General features: G+C 42.7%; 1 protein-coding gene across 1 annotated transcript in view; it reads left to right on the forward strand.

The window, feature by feature from the left end:
* The window catches only part of jph1a (junctophilin 1a), a 34,095-nt gene continuing 21,315 nt past the window's right edge, over positions 1–12,780 (forward strand). The window contains exons 1-3 of the mRNA XM_085418610.1: positions 1–146; positions 267–766; positions 2,904–3,672. Coding sequence (XP_085274736.1) covers positions 388–766; positions 2,904–3,672 — 1,148 coding nt within the window. The 5' untranslated portion in view covers positions 1–146; positions 267–387. The remainder of the gene's footprint in view (positions 147–266; positions 767–2,903; positions 3,673–12,780) is intronic.

Below are 12,780 nucleotides of genomic sequence, written 5' to 3' on the forward strand. Positions count from 1 at the left end.
AGGTCCCTGTGGCGTGACGTTGCGATTGGCCCAGCGCCTTTCTTCAACAGGGGCTCGGTACATCTCTCTCTCTCTCCCTCCTTTGATCAGTGGGTGAGAGGGGGGAGACGAGCAACACACAGCGGAGAGTCCAGCGTGCGCCTCCGGTAAATGACGCCCACCATTCATACCTTTACACTTACCGTTACGCATGCCTTTTGTATTACATGTCAGTGTCTGGAAGCGCCAGTCCACCATCCTCACCTTCCTATTTTTTGCTCTTGTAGTCATCATCTTGTTGGCTCATCCTTTCATCACACCACCGGTCCTGGATCCTCCAGCCCAGGTCCTGGAGAATCCTGAGTCTGCAGCAGCGCACCATCTGCTTTATTTCCAGTCTATATCTGAATGACGGGCGGAAGGTTTGACTTCGACGATGGTGGCACATACTGCGGGGGGTGGGAGGATGGCAAAGCCCACGGACATGGGATCTGCACCGGACCCAAGGGCCAAGGCGAGTACGCCGGGTCCTGGTCGCACGGCTTTGAAATAGTTGGCGTGTACACCTGGCCCAGCGGGAATACCTACAAGGGTTACTGGTCCCAGGGGAAGCGCCATGGGCTGGGTGTGGAGAATAAAGGAAAGTGGATCTATCGAGGAGAGTGGAGTCATGGTTTTAAGGGTCGGTACGGCGTCCGGCAAAGCCACAACACACCTGCTAGATACGACGGGACCTGGAGCAACGGTCTACAGGATGGATATGGGATCGAAACCTATGGAGATGGCGGTAAGGCACCAGGTTTTAATAGATATGGCACATCGCTTGTTTAGCGTGCATGTCGCTTTAACGGCGGTGAGTGGTAATGTGTTATGTAGCTCGTGTGTAGGATGCTCAGACTCAAACTGAGGAAGGCTCACTGTAACACACCAGCGCGTGAATCTCCATCTGATATGAGCTGAGTATAAACTGAGATTGCGCACTGCGCATCGTGGTCAGTCACCTCGTCGTTTACCCAGCATAACTGACTCTTTACCCCGGTGGTAACGTTAACTTTTCGAATACCGTTTAAGATCACGGTTCCTATTTTATTCCAAGGGACATCTCTTTTGGCAACTACCGGTTGCTCCTCATATGACAGTGGGAGGAGAGTGACTGCTCCTCACTGGAAACATGCCTCCCGGAGAAGGAGTTTGGAAAGCAAATCAGTCCATTTAAAGTCAATTAAAGACTCAAACTCAAATCACTTGCTTCACTGTCATTTTCTCCCTTTGAACCTTAACTATAAAAACACATGTCCTGAAGGGTGCACATGCTCCCGTTTTAAATGAAGTGTAATGTGTATAAAGCACGAGAAGGTGCTCATTTTTGGTAGCATTTAAAGTTATTCTTCATGTGTCTAGACTAAAGAACTCACACATCTGTAGTGGAAAGAGCTAAGTCCCACACAGGACTTGTACTTGCTGAAAATGAGAGGTCAGTCATCTCACTAATCATTGGTGTGTTCACAGATTGCGTTTATGTAAGGACCTGTGTCTGATGAGGGAGACAAGATCGCAGGAAGCCTAAAAAACAAGCGCTTGCCTGTTGTTCAGGCCTCTCCTGTTATAAAACAAGCAAGTCTTTGGGTGATTTGTGAGCATCATCCTCCCCTAATGGAGGCCTTATGGTGCAGAATAAATGCCTCACATATGATGTTACAGAGGGCTGGGCTTTGGGAATCAGCTGATCCTAGAGGATCTACAGAACATCTGGCTGTCTGACTCCGCAACATCCTGATAACTTGATCTGCAGGGTCACCAAATTGAACTGCAGCACAGAGCCAGCCTGTTAATCTCACCCTGTTTATCCATCTAAATTCCTCCCCTGACTAGTATATCATTTTCTGTTAGAATCTGACTGTTATGGCTTATTTCATTGCATTGGTGAATGAGATTCAGGCACTGGATTAACAAGCCTTTCTTATTATTAGGCTTAGGATTGTAATATGACACTTTGAAGAAGCAACAGTAGGGTAGGCCGACAACCTGCTCATTGGGCTCAGCAGCACCAAATGGGATTAATGAAGTATTCTCCTCATTATGTGACTCATAGCAATTCCCTGTCGTCACAGACAAACGGATGGTGGTGAATGTGCCTACTGTCAGTGGGGGAGTTAGTAGCTGCCTGAAAATAGGCCCCTGGCTAAGTGATTCACATTCATCCCAAGCGATCTTTAGTATCTGTACCTTAATCAAATCTCTGTGATTGGGTTAGCTATGCTCACAGTCCCATATCTGAGTGGAAGGAGAAAAAACATTTCATTAGCTGACATACTCCTGCACCAACAAAGCAAGGCTTCAAGGTCTTGTTGCTGATATAGAAAGTTACTGGTCAACAACACGCAGGTTGTGCATGAGGAGCACAGAGGAGCTTTCTTCTGACCATGAGTAGCCTATTAAAATTTTTTTACCCTGCTTTGGCTTTAAAGTTGTTGTAAAACGAAATGAGCTTTTCAGGCATGTATATAATCACAGATTATCATCGGTTTTATTGCAAGCAATAGAAAATGGACATAACCAGCTTGTTGTCACCCCACTGGTTTGTGGAGGTTATCATCTAATGTTAGTGTTAGTTAGCCAGCTTGGTTAGCAAATTAAATATAGGCAAACTGAAGTATTAGCTGAAAACACATTGCGCATGGGGCAAACTTTGAAGATGACAACACAATGCTCTAATCAAATTTAGGGATATTTATAGTAAATGCATGTCGTTGCTATACTTGTGCCCTATTGACCAGTCACAACTTACCAATGACAAGGTCACCTCAGCTTAAAGCATTATCTTATAGTTAATATTAGTTTACAAAGTCATGAAGAATTATAGGCTCGAAGTAGCGATTGAGACTAAGTGTTTACTCATTGATCTATACCTTCCTCTTACTCAGGAACTTATCAAGGCCAATGGATGGGTGGTATGCGACACGGCTATGGTGTGCGTCAGAGTGTTCCCTATGGCATGGCCACTGTCATCCGTTCTCCACTCCGTACGTCTATGGCCTCCCTGCGCTCTGAGCAGAGCAATGGTGCAGTGCTCCAGGACCTCTCCTCCCCAGCAGACACTCCAACGGGCAGCCGCGGTGGCTTCGTCCTCAACTTCCACTCGGACAGCGAAGTTGTCACCGGCAAGAAGAAGGGCCTGTTCCGCCGCGGCTCGCTCTTTGGCAGCCTGCGACAGTTGCGCAAGTCTGACTCTCGGACCTCAATCTCCAGCAAGCGCAGCTCTGCAAGAAGTGACGCCACCATGAGCCGCATCAGTTCAAGCGATGCCAACTCTACCATATCCATCGGTGATGGCGAGCTGCCAGATGAGGACCTACCTCAGGAGGACCATGTGGACGCCACCACAACTGAGACGTACATGGGCGAGTGGAAGAATGACAAGCGCAATGGATTTGGTGTATCAGAGAGATCCAACGGGATGAAATATGAAGGAGAATGGCTTAACAATAAGCGCCATGGTTACGGGTGCACGGTTTTCCCAGACGGCACCAAAGAAGAAGGGAAGTACAAAAATAATGTGCTGGTGCGTGGAATAAGAAAGCAGTTGATTCCTCTTAAGAACCCCAAAACCAAAGAGAAGGTAGATCGGGCTGTGGAGGGGGCACAGAGGGCTGCAGCCATTGCGAGGAGTAAAGTGGAAATAGCAGCATCCAGGTACTGTGTTTATGTGTGGGTGGATGTTCATTCATGCTCCTGCATGTACCTGTGGGTGTATACTGTGTAAATACAAAAAAAAAGCCCACACAGGATGAAAATCCTCAGGCATTTATTTTCACCACTGAGGAGTCACAGCAGTGTCCTGTTTGACAAATATCTCCTGGTCTGATTGAAGGTTCAGTCTTGTATAAGTGAAGTCCCATGACAACAGCTCCGACCTTTATGCAACATCAACAGTCGAGGCTTTTGTGTTGCCAGTGTGATCATCCCTGGAAAAGGTTCTGTTTCTATTCTCTGCCCGTGTCTTTCATTCCTAGGGAGAGGGGTCAGGCATCTTGCACGCGTGTCTTTGTGTGTGTGTGTATTTGCGTTGTAGCCGAGTGTCTGTGAGTTCATGTGCGTGAGCTTTATAGCCATACCTGCTCCTATGCCAAGCTCATCTTGTGCGCCCAGTACCAATACCTGCTCCCACTGCCAAGCATTGCTCTGATGTGGCATCTGCTCTTTAACAGGTGGATGAGATGTGACCTTTTCATTTAAAGCCTCCCTCCTACTGGGACACAGTTCAGGGTATGCGGCATCGCTTTGACATCCTCTGGTTTCATTGCATCAGGGAATTATTAGACTGAAGACTGAGGGGATGTGTACAAGCTGTGAAAAGGTCTCTCTGCAATCAACCATGTTTTGATTTCTCCCTCCCCCACTCTTCCCCACCACTGAACCCCTTTTCAAGTCGTGTGCATGAATTTGCATCCCTGAAAACACATCAACAAGCATTTTAAAAACTTAAAAGCACATGTGTGTTTCTTAGTTCACAGCATAATGAACCATCATTTGACTTTTACCTTGATGTACCAGTCAGTTCAGTTGTGAGGGTTTTTTCCTGCTGGGCACAGGTTCACAATTTTGCAGATTTTATGTTTTAGGTGATTAAATAAGTTTAAAATGCCCATGTTTTATAAATACACTAACTACAAAGTAGCAGTAGAGGGTGTGGGGAATGTAATTTTTATTTGGATATAAAGTAAAATATTAGATAACCTATTACTCCTGTTTATCCATGAACATTTCCATTGGATTTCATGGGCTAGAACCCCTCCACAGGGATTGCTTTCCAGTTTAAAACACCTGTTGGCATTGGGCTAATAAGCATTTTTTTAACTTACTAATCTATTAAAAATAATTTCACCTGAAGGTTGCCTGACTCCCACAGCGTGTGTTGAGGTTTACTCGTGTTTGGCTTTTTGTTTCTATCTCCCCTCCCTCTTCTTTGTCTTGCCTCCTACACCAACGAGACTCTTTTGCTTTTACCGGGTCGTTTCCACAGCTACTGCTGTGCTCCAGCGTCTACCAGATTGGTGTTCAAAGCTACTGACCAGAGAAAACAAAAGCACTGTACTCATCTCGTTTTGGTTGCAGAATCAGATCTTCCTTCTTATTTCATTAACGTGAGCTTATTATGCTCATGAGCTTCACATTTTTATTCTTGGACTGAAACCTTTGTTAACTACCTTCAGTCATCTCTTAAATCATATAAGAATACATTATTTCTTTGACTTAACTAACATTAATAAACACACTCCCAGATTCCTTAATCCTGCTCAGTCTGGATTCCCAGCCACTTCCTCTGCGATACACAAATTCCTACATTTCTTTGTCTACAACATCAGTGGTATCAGATTGGACTTCAGCCCTGGAAATGATCTTTTTTCACCAAGCTAGTCATCCTGCTCAGTTTTCTGAGTTTCTGAGCTAGCCTCTCATTTCCTTGCTTCCATTCATTGCCTTCCAGTGAAATCCACAGGTGTTCATTTTAATATTTTAGAAATCATGCAAAAACCCGTGCAATTCTTTTCCAGTGCTATAACAGAATTGCCAAGATGTTATTCCAGCCGTCGGTCTAATCAATCATCTAATCAAGCATTTTTTTTTAACTGTTCAACACTCCTATTTTAAAACCAGAAGCAGCCACACATTTGGCGTTGTAGCAGCAGCCTTCCTCAGCTCATCAGTGAACTAAATCAGTGGTTCATTTTGTGTGTCTAGTGAAAACTCATTTTTATAGCTGTGGCTATGGCTCACACTAGCGCTTGCATGAGCTGTGTAGTGGGATATCCATGCTTCGCTTTAATGTGTGTATTTTGAGAAAAAGCTCTTTGTAGCACTGTGTTTATTAAATCATTAATTATTGTTTTTACCTTTTACTGAGCCTTGTCTTACAAAAGGACTTCCTGATTGGCTATCCCTTACAAATAGAAGGTTTGAACTCCAGTTGCCTTTGGCTTTTGTGCGAGATGACCCCATCAGTGACATCCTCTCTCTGTGAAGACCAACATGACCTCCCATAAAAGTAGAGACTGACTAAACGACACAGGAACACGGCCACGATTAAAGCCCGACAATTAATCTGGATAAAGATAAATGTTTTTAACATGTTGGGCTGCTCTACAACTATACAGTATTAAACTGTCACCATTCCTTGACGATTTACAAACATATTCATCATTTCAACATTTTGTGGACTAAATGAATAATCATCAAAAGCTTGTTTTTTAACCAGGAAAAAATTCAATTTTAAGGTTAAAGGTAGAGCATTGCTACTCAAATGTGAACCCAGTCTATGAGCAGCTATTGTTTTTTCCAATACAATAGATCATCTCCTGCGAGCAGGAAGGGAAGATGCTTTATTGTGCTGTTTTCAAGGATATAGAATGCAGAGTACATTAGTTGGATTGAACATACTTTATTTTGAAACTGTGGATATTTGTTAATATGGGACTTCCATCTATGTAAGTGACAGCCAATAAGACTGGGCTTAACCTACAGTGAAAAGATAAAAAAAAAAGGGATAATGTTTTGATAAGAATGAGCCATCTGAGCTCCTGTCCTGTTGCGCATTAGAGCAACAATTTACACAAGGAAGCACATGACCTAATTCATAGCAATAAAGCAACAAGAGCAAAAGCATTCGAGCTTATGCAAAGCGTTTACGGCAGTCAACGAGGTCCCCTGAAGTAAGCGATCAAATTACTGGATGCCATGTGCCACTACTTCATGTGCAGCTGGAAATCTCAAAGCAGGTTCCTCTGTGGCCTGGTTGGCATCTGGATTTTTTTTTTCTCTTTCTTTTTAAAAGTGCAGTTGTGTTATAAAGAGCCAGAATGGCAGACTGTCACTGTTGCAAGCAGGTTATGTAAGTATCGTTATACAGTACAGTGCCGGGCAAAAGATGCACTCGTATCGATCCACTTCCAGTCACATGATTCTCTGTCTTTGAATGTGGAGTGTACCCAGCGGATCCACAGGGAATGGGGGGGAGATGGGCTCGTAGAGGATACAGGGAGTGAAATGGATGGAAACGAGAAAGCCGGGGATAGATGTTGATTGAATGAAATCAGAAGTGCAGCACATTTGCTGAGCAAGAGGTTTCTGAAGAGTCTGGAGTGGACAGAAATGAAGGGAGAGTATAATAAAAAGGGCATAGAGAGGACACACCGGCCTCTCCCCTGTGGATTACTGTACAGAAGAGCTATCCCATCAGCCTCTGGGGTGGAGCCAATGACCTCATGCTCGTGATCAGCCAGTCGATAGAGAGCTAGTGCGATGTGGTAGAGTGGAGTGGAGTTCTGTGTCTCTCATTCACAGTTGTCATTTGCCCTTATCTGTGTAAAGTGACCTTCTGTACACACACAGCTCTTTCAGTGTGTCCACGCATATATGTGTGTGTTTGTTTGAGTGGTGTGGTGTGGTTGTATCAGGCCTGTGAACTGAGATAAGTGACTCTATGTGCCACTGAAGAGTTTACCGAGTCATGATGCTTCTCCCATAAATTGTTTTTTTGTTACAGATCAGCAGTTTGGGAACTCAGCAGTTTGTCAGTATATCCACAGAGCAGTCCACCCTGATTACACATCCCTGGCTAAACTGTTACTCTGTAGGCTATCTAATAAAAGCAGAGATGTTAAATTGACCTTACAAAAGCTGCTAAGCACAGAAATTCAATAATGCTTGCATATTAGTTTAATTTGGCTTACTGCCTCTGTAATGCTAAGAATGAGAAATACGAGCAAAACCACAGTGCATTCATAGAGACCTACATTGTGTGTTATGTTCAATTGCACTGTTTGCTCTGCAGGCTCCAGTAAAAGGTTAACCAACACCTTATATGTACAGATGATATTTTTATGTCTGTTTTTTCCTTCACACTGGTGAGCAAAACACTCAGACTAACTGTTTTCCACATTACAGTTTCACTTCTGACAGGGTGTTTATAGTGTCCATAGTGCTCTCAAATGCATCTATAGTTTTTCATGAAATTTAATAGACATGAGTCTGGATTTGTACTGGATGTATGGGTGACCCAGCTCTGAGATTGCTGGCAGCAGATCTTTGGATGTATATATCTTTTCTTTCCATGGGTGCAGTCGATCATCAGAACCAATAATTTAGTGGATACTGTTGGATTCAATTCAATTCAATTTTACTTATATAGCGCAAAATCACAACAACAGTTTCCTCAAGGTCCTGTATATTTTAAGGTAATTAATCTACAGTAATACAAATAACACAGAGAAAACCTCAACGATCGTATGAGCCCTTATGAGCAAACGCTTTGGCGACATTGGGAAGGAAAAACTCATTTTTAACAGGAAGAAACCTCCAGTAGAACCAGGGTCAGGGAGGAGCAGACATCTGCTACTTTTGGTTTGGGTTGAGGGGAGGAAGATGGGACAAGGACACACTGTGGAGAGTCTGATTAACCCTTTAAGACCTACCATAGAACCAAGTTCGCCAGAGCTTATATTATATTTTTACATGCTGTGGAGCCATTTTTGGGAGCATTTCAAGTTGCTATACATCAATACAACCATTATAGCCCAAACTTTAATAATATGTCTGCATTAGGTGCATAGTAATTACATAAATTGCAAAAAAGTGCAATAAACTACAAAAAAATTGAAAATTGTTTTTGTTTTTTTAACATATATTTCTAGTTAGAGAAATTTAAGAGGCTTATCCCTCAAAACTGTAAATACAAAAAAGTTACACAAACTAGTTTCCCACCACAGGAAATTTATTTTGAGTGTCTTCATAGTTTTATTTTTGAAATACACCAATTTTTATATACTGCAGGAAAAACGAAAATAAATATTATAGTGCAAATTTGCAAAATAACAGCATATGCATCAAAATAAACTATTTCCAGCAGTGCAATATGAGTCCTAAGCATCCCAGAAACGACACAGAAAGTCATAAAGTCAAACATAACTTTTTAAAACACATAACAAGTAAAACACAAGCTCATAAGGCCCCGATCGTAAAAAACTACATTTCCGCAAAATGACGTCACTTCCGGTTTCGGGCAGGTCATGCGGTCATGTGATAGTTCGCGCTGATGGACGTAGGAAGTGTTACAAACAGCTGATGGATCGGCGAAGCGTGTTTCTGGAATATCATGTTTTTGTTGCTGCAAGTGATTTTTATGCAGTTTTTGCAAAGCTATATGTGGAAGGAAACTGTGACCTAGGACAAGCTGATGGCATAAGATGTAAGTACAACTCCTCCAGTTTCATATGCAAAAAAAATTATTGCGCTAGCTTACTTGGTTGCAGAGCTACCGGGATTTAAAAATAGTTACGCAAAACAGAGCGTGCCCGCTCCGATCGGCTGTAAAGGGTTAATCTATTGTTATATACAGTGAAAAAGATGGATGTAGCCACCATGACATCACTCATTGCCTGCTTGTATATTTCTCCTGCTGGGAGAAGCTTGGATTTGCAGTGCGTTATGGGATGAGTAGTTCCTTCAGTAATTATGTCCTCACTCTTGTATCTTTGCCGTTTTCTTGGTCATGATCCACGCAGTGCCTAATGGGATTTTTAGAAGAAGTCTTTTTACAACCACAAGGTCAGTCCCCTGGTGGCCAAGAAATAGAATGCATCTGTATGGTAGTTCATTGGCTCCAATTTTCCTGGAAAGTGTGCCCAGCTTTGATACCATCTGAGATCATTATAGCTGTAGTCAGTAATAGTAATAGGACTTGGTATAATATAAAAACTAGCCATAATTACTATCATTGATTCAACATATTTAAAATGTTTCAGGATCATTGTGTATAATACTCCGTGGATTATTTGACTGTGCGTGTTAAACTTGCTTAGTTTGTAAAGAGATGTGAGACAGAGATAATTGATTTGTTAAAGGTGCAGTATGTAGCATGTCTTACTCCAGTAGTTGCTATTGTTTCGCAATAAACAACCACCAGCTAGTCCGGATTCCAAGTAGCGGTTGGCGATACATCGAATATACTCGATGTATGGCGAGTTTTGCACGTACGATGGTTAAAATAGCTTTATCGTAACCACTGAGTATAAATTGCCATGGCAGTATTAAGCTGTCTGCACGTTATTGACTGTGAGTTTTTTTCCTCCCACATGCTGCAAATGCATCGTTAACCCCTCCCTTGCTCCCAACGGGAAAATTTTCTACCTGGCGCCCTGAGCTGGGCATGCGTGTTTATACCCCCAGATAGGAAAACATATGGTGCCAGCGGGAGTTTCAGATGAGCGAGGGAATGAGACTTTGGTTGAGATTTCACATGGATGATGTCGAACAAAACGCGCCAATTTGCGAAACATGTTGTAAATCTATTGCTGCAAAAGGTAGCAGTCGCACAAATTTATTCCACCAGCTGAAAAGGCATCCATTGCAAAATGGAAAAAAAATATTGAATGGTTGATTATACCAGTAGAGTATACCAGTAGTAATTTAGGCAATTTTAGGCCTCCAAAACCAAAATGACATTTGGTTTTGGAGGTTATTTGATCATATCGTGGCATAAATCGTGTATTGTTATATTCCTTCCTTTCCTCATATCGCTCAGCCCTAATTCTAAGTGATGCTACTTTTATTTTTTTGCCCTTTAGACTTCTATAATTTCTGCAGTACGTGGACAGAGTAATCTGCACAACCTTAAGAATCCTGGATGTTACACTTTCTCAATATTTTCTTCTACTTGGAGCCTATCCCAGCTGTCATAGCATGAAACACAGGATACACCCTGGACAGATCGCCACTCTGTTACAGGTTGGCGATCAACTCATAACCCATTCACACCTACAGCCGATTTAGAATCACCAATTAGGTTCCTAGTTGGAGGAAGACAGCTGCTTTTCTTTTTGAGTTTATCAGTTTAGTTCATCTTTTTTAGGCCTTACATATTCTACCTTTAAGCAAAGGAGTTGAAACTAGAGCATGCTATCGAGAATGACAGACTAAAATCACTGTACTACATATTTTTGATCAAATACATAGCAGATACAGTAGATATGCATGTGCACAGGTATCCATGTAACATCTCACCCTCTGTCCATGTATATCTCTCTCTCAAACACACACACACACACACACACACACACACACACACACACACACACACACACACACACACACACTTCTGTCTATATGCATTCATACTGGGAGCCTAACTATCGCCCCACAGGAATGCCTCACATACATACTCCAGCTCACATAAACTGCTGGACAAACACATACAGTCAGAGTACATGCAGCGTGTGCTTCTCTGCTAGTGTGTCAGCAGCGAGCACTGCCTAAATAAGGCAAGGCATCAGTTGGCTTATCAGCACCAGCCAGGAATATATACCCGTCCCAACACTGATATAGCAGCCCGCCATCTCACTCACACTATCATTTCTTCCAAATGTGTGTGTGTGCATGTGTGAGAATGCTGTATGTGTGTCCATACCATATAAATGGGATTTCAAGTAACACGTGTCTGTTTGGGCATAGAGAGATCAGATAAGACGACCATCATTTTGCTAGAGAACAAAGAAAGCGCAATGTGTACGGTGCGTTTGTGCCCCGGCCTGTTTGTTTGTCACCTGCTGTGGGATGACCTCAGCCACTCACCACCTGCCCTTTTTGTAGTGAGTTATAGATCATCCGGTGTTTCAACAAGTGAACAAAATAATCCCAACAGTCAGTACATCATGTAAGATTTCATCTTGGCTGTCCCTCAATGCTGCTTCAAATAGTCGCAGTGGTAAAGTTAGGTTGCTTCTTTTTTCCCCCCCCCTGTGTCTGCATTCGCATACATTTAATGGGGTACCGGTGCCACCCAGCTTCACACGCCTTTTAAAAAGCAAGTCAAATTTGGCTCTTTACGAAGTGACGGCGTGTACAGTAGCAACTGTAAGCATGTGAGGGGCTGCCAGCGATCCGAATCACGGGTCAGAGTAAAGCGAGCAGGATCATACATTATATTTATCCCACATTAAACCTCTCCCTCTCTTTTATTTATGGCAGTGCGATGGTGTGACGTAACACTGCGTTTTTGTTTGGTTTTTTTGCTGACAGAATCAATGCTCGTGCACTCACACACATAAAATAACCTGCCACGTGTGCCTCAGGTTATCTGCATCGTTATCATTAATGACCGGAGTCATTTCCCAGCTAGAGCTATTAAAGCTCTATAAATAATGTCGCTGAGGCAACGGCACATATATCATGACTTAGTTGAGCAAGTTTCACATGACCCACGGACCAAATCAAATTATACTGTGTAATGCAATATTTGTCTGTACTTCAACACATTACCAATATATTAAGTCACAGTAAGCGCTTCTGAAAGATGCCGGTGGATGAAAAGCATGCGAGCAGTTGAAGCAGGGGCTGAGTTTTTGTTGGCCGGACAACGTGGTTGAAATCATTATCACAGTATTAGTAAGGATATTAATATAGTGGACAATAGAGCGCTCCAGCAATTTCATTTATCAAAGTCAGTTTACTTACTTACTCAAGCTGTAAAAAAACAGCTGTTTGATGTCTTATGTGGCTCGGAGAGCTGAAAAACAATCCTGTGGATGTCATCGGGGTTATGTTGAAGTGGAGTTTGAAAGTTGTGGGTATAAGAAAGAAAAGGAAAAAAGTCAAGAGTGAGAGTTGAAAGCTTCTTTTCTCTCTCTCTCTCTCTCTCTACTTCCTTCTTAATATTTTTCCTCCCTGGTGGGAAACAGTAGGAAGGCGAGAAAGAACGATTTTTGGCACAAAATCAGTCCGCAGCCTCCAAGAACAGGAGTTCGTACC

Source organism: Rhamphochromis longiceps, linkage group LG9 (genome assembly GCF_057381845.1).
Source record: "Rhamphochromis longiceps isolate RC_006_pf linkage group LG9, R_longiceps_female_GT1.1, whole genome shotgun sequence".
In the NCBI taxonomy this organism is placed as follows: Eukaryota; Metazoa; Chordata; class Actinopteri; order Cichliformes; family Cichlidae; genus Rhamphochromis; species Rhamphochromis longiceps.